General features: G+C 41.3%; 1 protein-coding gene across 11 annotated transcripts in view; it reads left to right on the top strand.

Moving 5' to 3' along the window:
- ATXN7L1 (ataxin 7 like 1) overlaps positions 1–14528 on the top strand; it is a 77731-nt gene that overhangs the window by 39728 nt on the left and 23475 nt on the right. For 8 of the 11 annotated variants that reach the window (XM_028747443.2, XM_028747441.2, XM_028747438.2 and 5 more), the window contains one exon: positions 7828–8050. The exons of 1 other annotated variant lie outside the window; for it this stretch is intronic. In XM_028747443.2, the coding sequence (XP_028603276.2) occupies positions 7828–8050 (223 nt within the window). Of the gene's footprint in view, positions 1–3074; positions 3575–7827; positions 8051–13151; positions 13744–14528 lie in introns of those variants that run through there. 2 more of the 11 variants (XM_028747445.2, XM_028747446.2) reach the window with 2 other exon arrangements.

The raw sequence follows: 14528 nt of genomic DNA, 5'->3' as shown, positions 1-14528 counted from the left end.
TGGGGAATGTCTTTCCAAATATGTGTGCCTGCAAGACAGTGTGTGGATTGAAATTATTCACACCATAGCTGAGGAACTCTGACCACTGTTACATTCAATTTTGTATTTTTGCACGGCCCGTGGGTTTATTCAGGAATTTCAGCGCAGGAACAGGAGGAAAAGGCTATTTAATTTCCCAATCTGGCAGTAACTTAATTTAGTTTTTTTCCTGTCATTTGAAAAGCGTCCTATTGGAACACTCAGATTTTCATAGCTTCTCAGCTGCTTGCATATACATAGCCAGCAGAGGGAGATCATATCATTACATATTTGGCCTTGCAGCTATTGGCCTCTTCTGGGATCTGAAGGAGGCTTTAACAGTAGAAAGCTGCAGTCAAATGCTTTAATTTTTGCAGGTGTAATTCTTGCCATCTCACTTGGAAGTTTAGCCCGCAAATTAACTGGTGTCCTAGAACACTTTTAAAATTGGATTCAAATTTTAACCTGTACTGTTGCCTTTCTTGGTTCACAAACACTGCAGCAAGTAGCAGAGCAAATGAGAGCAAACTTTCCAGAATTGTATGAATCTCATCCACCAGTGTTGCTCAGTAAGGTGTAGAAACAGATTTCAGCTTTCCCCTCTCCCCTCCTTGCCCCCTCCCCAAACTGAATAAGATTTGAAGCAGAATGATCTCAAAGCATGTCATAAAGGTAAAGGTAAAGGTACCCCTGCCCGTACGGGCCAGTCTTGCCAGACTCTAGGGTTGTGCGCCCATCTCACTCAAGAGGCCAGCGCTGTCCGGAGACACTTCCGGGTTACGTGGCCAGTGTGACATCGCTGCTCTGGCGAGCCAGAGCCGCACACGGAAACGCCGTTTACCTTCCCGCTTGTAAGCGGTCCCTATTTATCTACTTGCACCCGGGGGTGCTTTCAAACTGCTAGGTTGGCAGGCGCTGGGACCGAACGACGGGAGCGCACCCCGCCGCGGGGATTTGAACCGCCGACCTTTCGATCGGCAAGCCCTAGGCGCTGAGGCTTTTACTCACAGCGCCACCTGCGTCCCTTCAAAGCATGTCATACGTGAACACAAAATATGTCCAATAATCTATTGTTCCACGCTTGATAATCACCTGATGGCTTTCCCAAGAGTAGCAATGTACATTTAATTTATTATTAGTTGTTATTCAAGGGTTTGTTTTTTCCTGTTACAAGAGTGACTGTTGCAGGCCGGCTGGGATTCCTCCGATTCACTTTCTGAATTGGATTCCCAGGCCATCACACCGCCATTTTGCCTCGCCGGAAGTCCCCATATGATGTGTCTTGTGCCGTTGAACCAATCATGCAACATTCATTCCCTACTAATAAATCTACAACACTTAAAATATAAATCCGGGGACATTAAATGAAATCTGGGGACATTCCGGGGACAGATTTTGTCCGGGGACAGATTTGTAAATCCAGGGACTGTCTTTGGGAAACAGGGACGTGTTGTAACCATAAGCTACAAAGAGCAGCTACTGACACCGCCACATATTGAGAACTTTTGCTTCTGTTGAAAGCAGTACTGCAACTTACCGTATTTTTCGCTCTATAAGACGCACCAGACCATAAGACGCACCTAGTTTTTGGAGGAGGAAAACAAGAAAAAAATATTCTGAATCCCAGAAGCCAGAACAGCAAGAGGGATCACTGTGCAGCGAAAGCAACAATCCCTCTTGCTGTTCTGGCTTCTGGGATAGCTGCGCAGCCTGCATTCGCTCCATAAGATGCACACACATTTCCCCTTACTTTTTAGGAGGGAAAAAGTGAGTCTTATAGAGCAAAAAATACGGTACTTTGAGGGGGGTGAGGATAAAGTTGCTTTTCACATTCTTAGGCTTTTTCTTAAAAGTAGCAGTTAAGTTTGAATTGGAGCTTTGGCAAAATATTTAGGAGAAAGGCATCTGGGAGTTAGAAATTCATCAAGTGGGAATGAAGGGGAAAGTTGCCTCTATTCAGCTAATAGACTCTGCTTCTTCTAATTGCCTGTTGAAGTGGGGAATCAAACGGTGGTTTATGAAGCTCCATGCATGCAAACTGGGAGAACTTCAAGAGCAGACCAGTGCAAGGAGAGGAGTGGGGCATCGCAAAAAATACCACAGAACACATGCAGAAACATTTGAGCATGCTTTGGACTGTTGGGAACATGGCTTTACTTTCAGAGTTTGGGGTCACTCATCTATTCCCCAACCCTAGATATGATCACTGTGATCCAGTGGGTAATGTATTGGACCTGGGTCTGGTAGCCAAATCTCCCAGTTCCAACCCAGGTGCACTCTCCCAAGCTCTTATAAATTCATAGAATTTTTTTTAATGCACTGATGCTCCTAATGTTTGGTTTATGGAACTGTAGATATTGGGGAAAACGATAAAGCATACACTGTTAAAACAGAACCGTGTGTGTGTGTGTGTGTGTGTATAAATGACTATAGTCACCATTTGTAATATGTTGGTTTTTTTAATGCATTATGACACTTCTCTGTTTACATAAAACGCACAAATGGGTTATTTGGCTGGATTTTGCCAAGTATTTGATTCTATAGAGGAACCATATTTCAGTGGGTAGAGCACATGTTTTGCATGCAAAATATTATAGGTTAATTCAGTATAAATGAAACTTGGGTAATAAGGTGGGGGAAAACCTCTCCTTGAGACCTTGAAGAGCTGGTGCCAGTCACAATAGTAGCAGGGGCAAGTAACTTGTGGCCTTACAGGTATTTTTGGACTCCCATCAGCCTCAGCCAACATGGCCATTGTTCAGGAATTATGGGAGTTGAAGTCCAGGAATATCTGGACCAATAATCTTACACCATATAAGACAGTTTCGTATGTTTGTGCAGCAAATGAAATAGTTGATATGCGTATGCCTCCTCATCAGTTGGTTGCAGAACTCACCAAAATATGTAGCACAGTGTTTCTCAAACGTGGGTCCCCCGCTGTTGTTGGATCCCAACTCCCATCATCCCTAGCTAGCAGGACCAGTGGTCAGTGACGATGGGAGTTGTAGTCCAACAACAGCTGGTCACTCAAGCTTGAGAAATGGTCTCTTGACTGATTGAACAACAGAGTTGCTGGCCAATGCTAAGCTACATTGTACACAGACGGTACCTAATTGTGCGGTAGTCCTGAGCTTTGTTTTCAAAATGCAAAAGGCCATGGTAATTGGGGGGTAAGTTTACTGCCATCCCTACTTGGTCACCTTGAGATTTGCCACCAACAAAACTTTATTAATGTGCGGAGTCTTTTCCTTTGATAATGCATGGTAGTTGTCTTTCTCTTTTTTTAAGCTGTTTAAAAAATTTTATTGTCTAACTGGTAGGGTGTGAAACCTGGTTAGGGATGGTGTTTTGTGTCTGTAGTCAAAACAGTTGGCGGCTGCAAGCGTGCAGCTTACTGGAGCAGTCGCTTGCCTCGTTTCCAGCCTTTGCAGAATACTTAATCATATCGCTGTCATTCTCTGACAGTGTCCGTAACGTGAATCATTTCATGTTCCAGCAGTACAAGTTGTTTACAGTCGCCCTAGAATTGGATTAACTTGGCAGACTGGGCCTCGGTGTAAGTCCTTTTAGTTTACAATTTATTCTAGCAAGCTGTTTTGTGTACTGTGTCTTCTTGCTGATTTCGCCCTCCCCAGCAGAAAGGAGGAGGTTTTAGCTGTTTTATGTCGGAAGACAATGTGTGTAACCAATACAGGAAAAGTGCAACTTGGTGGGTATTTCAGCTGATTGTTTTCCACTAATGTCTCTGGAGTTAACAAGTTTCTTAAATTGCTTTTTTTTTTAAATCGAAAACATCAGTACTCTTCTTCGACCCGGCAGTCTGTTTCCTTTGTCAGTTTACACGAAGAGCCAAAGCTAAACTCTCTGCCATTTCCTTTTCAACCGTGCAAATACAATTGGAGTGGATTCAGTTTGAAGATTGTTTTCAACCAAACTTGAAACTATGTTTATCCAACTCTCTCAGGCTATTCATTTTTCTTTGGGTATTTTCTACCACTCCTACAACGCTCTAATTTGTTAGCAGACTTTCCCTCTCCCTTCCTTCCTTTCTGTTATTTAATTTAATGGACAACAGCGTGTGCTAGACTTTGTCACAAGGAAAATGAAAGTGTTTAGCAAGGTGTTTATGGCGATTGGCTGTGAAGTAACTGCCTGTTATCCCTAATCTCCCCAATGACTCGAGTTATTTGGCTCATTACAAGAGTATGCCTTTTTGTATTAAAATATGCTTGGCATTTGGTTTAATGTTTAAACCTTTTAAACTGGAAGCATACGTCATATCAGTTACTAAGATAGTAACCTACAAAGTTGTTGACTTATGACGGGCATGCCTGTACGAAATCAGTTTGGTTGCATGCTTAATGAAAATTCCCAATGAAGTGTGTCAATCTATAGTTTTGCGATATTAACAGGAAGTACATTGCAGTAGCGTAAGGGACGCGGGTAAAAGCCTCAGCGCCTAGGACTTGCCGATCGAAAGGTCGGCGGTTCGAATCCCCGCGGCCGGGTGCGCTCCCATTGCTCAGTCCCAGCGCCTGCCAACCTAAGCAGTTCAAAAGCACCTCCGGGTGCAAGTAGATAAATAGGGACCGCTTACTAGCGGGAAGGTAAACGGCGTTCCGTGTGCTGCGCTGGCTCACCAGAGCAGCGATGTCACGCTGGCCACGTGACTCGGAAGTGTCTGCGGACAGCGCTGGCCCCCGGCCTATAGAGTGAGATGGGCGCACAACCCTAGAGTCTGTCAAGACTGGCCCGTACGGGCAGGGGTACCTTTACCTTTACCTTTACATTGCAGTAGCACATTAACACCATTGTAAATGAGTCCCTACCTTGCTCTGAGTCTCTGGTTTTCAATTTTGTAAGCTAATATTGATAAGTAGCTTTCTAGCTGGGTTAGTGGTGGCCTGGTTTTCCAGTTTTCACTGGGGATCTTGAGCTCTATCTCAGTAACCCTGCCTGAGACAAGTAAAATTTTTGTTGCCTCTGTTCTTCTTTTGCTCCCAGTGTTTTGCCTGCCCACAGAGTTATGTCCCCATATCTGGCACTCTCTGAGCGCTTAAATGTTGGGAAGGCCATGGTGACCTGCAGGGTTTCATATAACGCTATGCTGTATTTTCATGAGGCTCATTTTTCAATGTAAAAAGTGCCCTTTCAGTAAGTTAGAAGAATCTGGCAAACTGCACACCTTCCCTTCAGTTACTTCGTGCATTTTTTGCACCCTATTTGCAACATTTATTTGTTGAATTACTGCTGCTGTCTCATTTTATTTTAAAGGGCTTCTTCACAGCATAGTCCATGCCCATCAGGGGTCATGCAATGAACATAATGACATCATAGCACTGCCTGGTCCAAGTCTTATATTTTATAGAGAGCTTTCAAAAAAATGTTAGGTGTTTTAAAAAGACAGAATATCAATGGAGGAATTCTAAGCTCTCTTAATATACTAACTGTGAATGGAGAGAGGAAACTTATCCCACTGATTAGGCAGCAAGGCTGGTACTATCAGATTTGCCATATTATGCTGGTGTTTTTACTGGCCACCACCATTGCATGGGAGAACTCTTGCCCTGATGCAGCTATGATTATTTGCAACAGAATGTTGTTGGCGATAAAGACGATACATTTAATGAACCACACATGATCTGATAGGGTGGGGGGGAACACTGGCCTGATTGCTTTGGCAGTGGAAGCATATCTAAGAAAAGTTTTTTTAAAAAAAGCACCGAAAAGGGGCTCAGCAGTCCTTTTATGGTTGGTCCAGTAAGGAAGAATGCTTTAATCAGCAGAAATGGGGTTGAAATGGTCGCATTCTTAGCCCACCAAGTTCCTTTTATAGATTTTTCTTCAGTAACTCATTTCTACTCTTCTGCCGCTGACTTAGCATCCTGTGGCTGCGCAACTGAAATTTACTTCACTTCCTGCCTTTTTGCATTTGTTGTTCCTAGGGCTTTTCATATGATTCTTTATCCTGAGATGATAATGATTTGTTTCACTCCAATCAATGATTAATCTGTAAGGCTGGGGGGGGGGGGGAATACGAAAGCATAGTAATAATTTGGAGTTCTTGGCTCTCACCTTTTTGCGTTTTTCTCTGAATAACTGACCACTGTAGCATATGGTGACTTGGGTAATCACAAAGTTCAAAATTCAATACAAATAAACAACCTTGGATAATAAACAGGAATGACAAAACTTTCTTCCGGCATATGCACAAATTATTGGCTGAAGACTGTGGCATGAATAAACACAATCTGATTTGCTAGATTTTGATAATGTAAAGGCATAAATATTCATTCTTCTAGGCATTGTTCTTCTCACACATTCCTGTTTTCTTATCTCTTTTCTCTAATGTTTGCAACGTTACTTGTGATACTTGGCTTGTGTTCTTTTTAAGAGCTCTAGTAAGCACTGGGCATTTTTGAGCGGTTGAGATCATGTTGCTATTAAAGATCGATTATCAAACTTCATAATCTATTGACATAAAGCTAATCCACACAGTTTTAATGTTGGTGTATGTGAATTAAATGTATAACGAGGTATTGGCTTTTGCATGCCTGAGACTGTACAGCCAGTGAGATCAGCTTAGACATTTGATATGTGCATGTGCTGAGGAATGGAAGAGAGCGCATTCTTAAGAGAGGCCCTTGACTCGGACACATTGAACGCCTTTCCCCTTGTATTGGTCGGACAGAATGTGACCTTTAAGGTCCATGGGCTTCTCACTTTAATTTTGCTGAAGGATTGGAGAAGGAATTAATGTTGTCTTTCTTGCCCTTTTGTTTTTAATTGATTATGACCGTTAATATAAATAGTTAAATACTGATCAGTATAAACACTTAGGCAGTTCATTCAGATTCAGTTCGTAGTTCAATTTTTCATTGCAAAGATAGGATCTGGCATTTCCTATAAATGTGGTAATTAATGGTCCCTAATGAGAACGAGTAAGTGCAAAATGTTACTGCAGATCAAATCATGAGCAAATGAAAAGGCTGAAATTTGAAGTTTTGCATATCACAGTACATCATTTTGTGTTTGCTAACAGGCACAGGAAGTCAGGACAAAAAGTTTAGGACTGTTTCAAAGATTGTAACTGATCTGTGAGCCAGTTACTTTTATTTTCTGCTGCTCAAGCATGGGATCACATGATGACATATATGTACAGCAGCCATTTCCTTGGCTGTTCTCTTTTTATTTGAAAAATGTGCCATTAAGATCATCGGAATTGCCACCACATCTAAAATTATTTGCCCTAGCCCCAACATTTCTCTATTCTTAATTACAAGTCTACAAACAAGACTTGGAGGGGAGGGAATGTTGGGAATTATTTTTGTGAGAGAAATGTAGCTTTGTTGTGTAATTATTCGGCCACCCTATTAAGCTGAATAGCACAGAATGAAGAGGTGCTGATATGTTTTGAGTATGCATAAGGAAAATTCTATTTATTATCCATACAGCTTGTATCTAGGCCGAAGATACCTGCAAACCAGCCCACTCATCAGACATAAGAGTCCCACTTGGTTTCCATTTGGCTTTTCCAAGGACTTTGGCTTTTCAGTGCCAGCTCAGCAGTAACCATTAGCATTGATTCACCAAGCACACAGTGTGGCACTGTACTCCATTTCTATTTTGGCCATCTACATATTATAATATATATTATAGTATAAATAATGTTTTAATAGCAAATCAGTTTTATTCGGGATGCTTTGGGCTTATGGTTTCTATACTGCTTGGGTTTCTTTCTTTTTTTCTTACCTAGCTGCCATTGTCTTGCCTATTCATTGTCTCTGGCTTTTCCCCTCCCTGCTTTAGAACGAAGACACGGTTCAATGTGTAAGCCTTCCCCATCTCCAGCTTCTCCACCCTGCAATTCCAGGGCATCATTTATACAGATGAAACCGAGATCCTGTATCAGCGGCCATAACCCTGTCAATAACAACTCAAAGCCATTCAAAACGCCCAAAGACAATCTAATTACCTCCACTAGCAAACAGCACATGGTCTTTTCTTCGAAAGTATCAAGGGATAAACCTTGGTAAGTCACTGTTCTGGAAAACTGTTGGGGTTTTTTTTCTTCTCCTTTTTCTTCTCCATATTTCTTATAAAACACGGAAAATTTAATATGTGGCTGAATAATGGATCTCTTCTAGCGTTGGAGTAGTGTGTGTGTGTGTGTGTGTGTGTCTTAAATAGAAAATCACAAGATGGACATATTGTTTTTGTGGTGTACCACAAAATGACATAAAATAAACAAATCAGATTATATCCACAAAACAAAGATAGCACAAATTAGTAGCTCAAATGAATTTATCAACATAGTTGAATTATCCCTCAAAGAAAGTCTGAGTGAACAGGTGAGTTTTAAGCAGGTACTTCAATGCCAATACTGCAGGTGCCTTCCTGTTGTTGAGGACAAGTGCTACCACACTTAGGATCCTGAATTTGCGCACCCAAGACTTTCCTGCCTCTCCATAGTTCCTTGTGCTGTGTTCATAGAATCATAGAGTTGGAATATACCACAAGAGCCATCGAGTCCAACCCCCTGCCAAGCAGGAAACACCATCAGAGCACTCCTGACATATGGTTGTCAAGCCTCTGCTTAAAGACCTCCAAAGACGGAGACTCCACCACAGTCCTTGGCAGCAAATTCCACTGTCGAACAGCTCTTACTGTCAGGAAGTTCTTCCTAATGTTTAGGTGGAATCTTCTTTCTTGTGTTGATGGTTGCTCCAAAATTTCCCCTGAATTCCAGGTGTTGCTCTTGGTAGGAGATGCTCCAGGAGCACAGCTGGAAGTATAGAATTCCCCATTTGGTACTTGGATCCCAGACAATAGCTGTATATAAGAATAATACTGTTACTGCATGATTTGTGTGTTGTATCTGCCCAATTGCCCAATTGGCTGTGGTGTTATAATTGAATTATTTACATATGGGAATTCATTCATGGCGCAAGAGCAGGAAACCTCCATTTATGCCCTATGGGGTGTGGGTGTGGGTGCACTTAACACATGTGCATATGCGCACACCTAAAAAAAAACCCCCAGTCATTTCATGTTGCAGCCCCATTGACATTAATAGGAAATGTTTGTTTAGTGGCAGGCCCAACCAGCTCTTAAGCAGATACAGTAGATTTCTGGGTACCATTAAAAGGCATCAAAACTGTCAATTATTTCGTTTATCGTATTTGTGCTATCATTCTGGACTGTAACCAGCCCTGCAGCCCTGCTGCTGCAACAGACTTCCATGCATGTGACGGAATGTCATCTTCAAAAACCACAGAGCCTAGGACTTGCCAATCAGAAGGTCGGCGGTTCGAATCCCCGCAACAGGGTGAGCTCCCATTGCTCAGTCCCTGCTCCTGCCAACCTAGCAGTTCAAAAGCATGTCAAAGTGCAAGTAAATAAATAGGTACTGCTCCAGCGGGAAGGTAAACGGCGTTTCCGTGCGCTGCTCTGGTTCGCCAGAAGCAGCTTGGTCATGCTGGCCACATGACCCGGAAGCTGTACGCCGGCTCCCTCGGCCAATAAAACGAGATGATCACCGCAACCCCAGAGTCGATCACGACTGGACCTAATGGCCAGGGGTCCCTTTACCTTTACCTTTATTGAATGAGGACCTGTTTTTTCAGCCCTTTGGGGCTGCTTTTTAATAGCACTTTATGCCAAAAGACTTAAAACATGCTTGAATACTAGTGTCTCTGCACATGTACAGAAGGAAGTCTCCCTTGCAAAACAAACCTTAGGCATTGCTAAATGACTGTCAGGATCTCTAACAGGGCCTGCACTTCCTGAGATCTGGAAAACTAGGACCTCAGTGAGGTAGTCAAATATACTATATCATTTTTTACAGCTGTCGTGACCCTATTCATCATGTCTCCTTTGTCCTGGATTCCTGTGGCAGTCTTCAGTATATAGATCCTCCCTTAATTCATAATCTAGAACAGCCTCTAACCCTAGGGCAGCATATTGCCATATCTTGCTCTGGCTTTCTCTAGAAAAAATAATAATTTGTCAATATTGCATTTGATATTTCTGTTCTGGAAACATCTGAAGAAGAGCAACCCTAGGTATCATGGGAATTGGGGTTGCTTGTGTGTAACCTCCGCCTGCTCCAAACTGCTGGATGCGGTTGCTTTCCCCCCCGGCTGAGCAGCCCCCCTTGGGCACGACTGCTTCAGTCGCTGGCAGAATCCGTCAGTGGGCGTTTCCTAAACTTCCTCCAGCATAAAAATTCCTTAACAGACAGCCTTCTTCTAGCCTCTCTGCGCGGCAGCCTTCTGCGCAGAGTGGGCGTGCCTATCGGTGGTCCTCCACTCTCCTCACTGACCTCACTAGAAGAGTCTCGGAGCCTCCCCTCCGAAGTGCTCTCAATCCCTTCTTTCTTCCTTGTGTCACCTTGCCTTTCTTCCCCAGCGGAAGTCCTCTCTACCCCTGTACTGGTTCCCTCTCCGGCATCATTGGGGAGCCTAGCCTCTCCACTCTGTTCCGATGTCAGTTTCCTGACACTAGGCCTTTGTGTGATAGGATATGGGCTGTTGTATCCTTATTGCAGTTTTTAATATTTGACACGGCCCATTACTGAACAGTTGTCTTTCCTAAGGGACAAAAGTTGAATGCATCGTAATTGTAGCATATAGAGTAGAAAGGATGGTTCCTTTATCTGTGTGAATTAGATTGGATATGCACTAGTTCAGACCCTCCAAGTGTCCCTATTTTTCAGGGACGTCCCTGATTTACAGAAGCTGCCCCGATTTCTGATTGGATCCCAGAATGTCCCACTTTTCCTTAGGACATCCCTATTTTCATTGGAGAAATGTTGGAGGGTGTGGAGTTATCTGACCCCCAAGCCGTCTGAAGGCAATCCTGTACAGGGAAGTTTTTAAAAAATGTTTAATGTTTTATTATGTTTTTATATATGTTGGAAGCTGCCCAGAGTGGTTGGGGCAACGCAGTAAGATGTGTGGGGTATAAATATTAAAATTATCGTTATGGAATGTGGCGTCCCTATTTTCATCGGAGAAATGTTGGAGGGTATACTACTTCATTTGCTCTTAATTAAAAATGACATAATATTAGAAAGGGACGTTACTGGTTTTCTCGGCTGCCATTATGCTGTTTCCAATGTGAGACTTTCCTTTGGACCACATTCAGTGACACCAAACTTGGGTCCATTAAATTCTGTGGGTCTACTCTGAGCAAAAGTTAGTTGTATATGACCCAATAAGAGGATGTGATTTTGCAAGTTAATAAGGAATTCTGACTTCCTTTGGAAAAGACATTTCCTGAGGAGGGGATAGGAGGAATCACATCAAAATGACTGAACCCCACTCCATGACAACATGGCGATAGCAAAAAGCTGGTGAAATATTAGTTAATCCCAGTAGTTATTTTATATACCTGGGGGAATGTCTGCTACTTTTTCTTCTTGGATTATAACGTCAAGAGTATGAATTCTCAATACGTAACAGGCAATATCCATTCCAAAGTTGTCGTTTATAGGCAAAAGGTAGCAACCACAGACTCAAAGCCATTTTAAAGCAGAGAAAACTGTCCTGTTTCTACTGAGAGGTTGATCCAGATTAATTTTTCAAGCCTCTGTGTAGCTTCTACTCAAGTGCAGCACTTAGAATCATAGAATTGTACAGTTGGAAGGGACCAAAAGACCAAACCCTCTGCAGTGCAGGAATATTTTGCCCAGTGTGCGGCTCGAACCCCCAACTCTGGAATTAAGAATCTCGTGCTCTACCAACTGAGCTATCCCGATTTGTATTCCGGTTGGCTAGGGTGCCTTTTCACCAATCCCATACGTTCTCAACTGCAGCTTTATCACTAGGCTATCTCTACTCATCCTAATGTCTGGCTTCTTTGTCTCCCTTTACTGGATTGCAGTTTTAGGTTGCTGTTTTTAAGAGATAGGACCTGCTTCCCGGAATCAGTTGTGGCTTTGACCTTGCAAGTTTCTTTTTTTATATATATATAAAATTTTTATTAAGATTTTTACATTACAAAATAGAAAAAGAAAAAAGAGAAAATACAAAATAAAAATAGTTAAAAACAATCTTTTCATCACATTATTTTTCATTTACTTGTTTCTTGGACCTCCTCATACCTCCCTTTTTTGTATTCCAGTTCAATTTATTAGCTGAGCAGTTTCTTTCCCTCTTTATTCTACCCAGATCTTTAATCTTACATTATTATAACCTTAAATTTGTACTTATAAAAAACCATTTTTTCATATTCTTTTATACCATTTCAGCTAGAAACCACTTAATTTCAATCCAACATCATTCTAACATTCATTAATTTTACAATGTCTCTGTAAATAGTCTTTAAATTTCTTCCAGTCTTCTTCCACTCTCTTTTCCCTGGTCTCGGATTCTGCCAGTCATTTCCGCCAATTCCATGTAGTCCATCACCTTCATCTGCCATTCTTCCAAAGTGGGTAAATCTTGTGTCTTCCAATACTTTGCAATAAGTATTCTTGCTGCTGTTGTAGCATACATAAAGAAAGTTCTATCCTTCTTTAACACCGATTGGTCAACTATGCCCAGGAGAAAGGCCTCTGGTTTCTTCAAGAAGGTATATTTAAATACCTTTTTCAATTCATTATATATCGTCTCCCAGAAAGCCTTAATCCTTGGGCACGTCCACCAAAGGTGAAAGAATGTACCTTCAATTTCTTTACATTTCCAACATTTATTATCGGGCAAATGATAGATTTTTGCTAGCTTGACTGGGGTCATGTACCACCTGTATATCATTTTCATAATATTCTCTCTTAAGGCATTACATGCCGTAAACTTCATACCTGTGGCCCATAACTGTTCCCAGTCAGCAAACATAATATTGTGTCCAATATCTTGTGCCCATTTAATCATAACAGATTTCACCGTTTCGTCCTGAGTATTCCATTTCAACAGCAAGTTATACATCCTTGACAAAGTCTTAGTTTTGGGTTCTAACAGTTCTGTTTCTAATTTTGATTTTTCCACCTGGAAGCCAATTTTCTTGTCCAAATTGTATGCCTCCATTATCTGATAATAATGAAGCCAGTCTCGCACTTTGTTCTTTAGTTTCTCAAAACTCTGCAGTTTTAGTCTATCTCCATCTTGTTCCAAAATTTCCCAATATTTCGGCCATTTAACCTCCATATTGAGCTTTTTCTGAGCTTTCGCTTCCATCTGTGACCTTGCAGGTTTCTTGCCAGTTGCCCAGTTTCAAAACTCAGTCATTGTCCCTTGTACAAAATAAAGTTCTGAATGATTCACTTACCCATGTAGTATATGCCATCATGTTTATGGTAGAGATATGCTTTGCTGATACAAGTTAGCTATGAAAGTAACTCCATTATAATTAAATTCCAGCACCCAACAACGGATGCTAAAACACAGCCAGAGCTGGTTTAACCATGTTGATATGATAGAATAGGGCCTCATATGCAGTGATAGCCTGACAGCACTTCTGCTAAGTTTTCTGTGTTGGGCTCCTTTAAAATTCTGCACAGATTGGAACACAGTGAATATTCTCCCATCATGTGACTAAAGGAGCAACAGCCCTCATTTCCAACTGTAGAGAAATTTAAAAACTGGTAAACACAGGACAGATGCTGCACGTAGAAAATCTTCCATGAATGAAAGAATAGCGTATCGTGGCATGGAGAAAGATAATATGGGTTGAAGGCAAAAGAGAGCATATTGATGAGAGACAAGAGAGGCACGGAGCTTCATGGTATTGTTCTGCCTATGCCTATCTCTGTATTTATACATTTAAAGTACTGAAAACAAGAATAACAAAAAAAAAGGAATTGGTATTTTAAAAGGGGGAAAATTGAATACCCTTTTCAAATTCTTAAAGCAACCAGATTAAACATTTCTTACAACAAGCTAACTTTAATGTGAAATTTTACAAAAGGTACTGGCCATAATTTTGATGGTGAAATATTTCTGGCAATCAAAGATCTTCTCAATGTCCTAATGATGCATGATGATTCAGGCTATTTTGACTTATGGCACATTTACCAAATCTCATACGTGGATGTAAAATCTATATTGGTTAAACTGTACACTGGGTTTTTAAATGTTTGTGTCTGTTTTAGTGTATTTTCCCTTTTCACTGGGCAGTGTGCAAGGCGGTTAACATAAGTGTACTTAAAGCACATCTCTAAATAATAATATAAATAATTAATGATTAATAATAATAATAATAATAAGTAAAATATCAGCAAGATAACTATAAAACAGAAAAGCCTTGGTTATAAAGTCTTCGAAATAAGTTAGTTTTAATTTGGCACTGAAATCAACACAAATTATTCACAATGCCAGTGTCTATTGCCATAGTTTTCCATTGGCTAGGCAGTAGGTTTCTGGTCTAACCAGTAAAAGTTGGGGCACCCAAAGAATGGCCTACAATGAAGATCTTAAAAAATGCCAGTTTCCTTTTTTCTTTTTCTCCTGTATCAGCAACATTAGCTGAATGTGTTTTTAGTGTTGTGTGTGAAAGCTACTTCTGAGTTT

This window comes from Podarcis muralis, chromosome 10, assembly GCF_964188315.1.
Source record: "Podarcis muralis chromosome 10, rPodMur119.hap1.1, whole genome shotgun sequence".
NCBI lineage: Eukaryota > Metazoa > Chordata > Lepidosauria > Squamata > Lacertidae > Podarcis > Podarcis muralis.
Note: the sequence above shows the minus strand (reverse complement) of the source record. Positions and strands in the feature narration are given on the sequence as shown.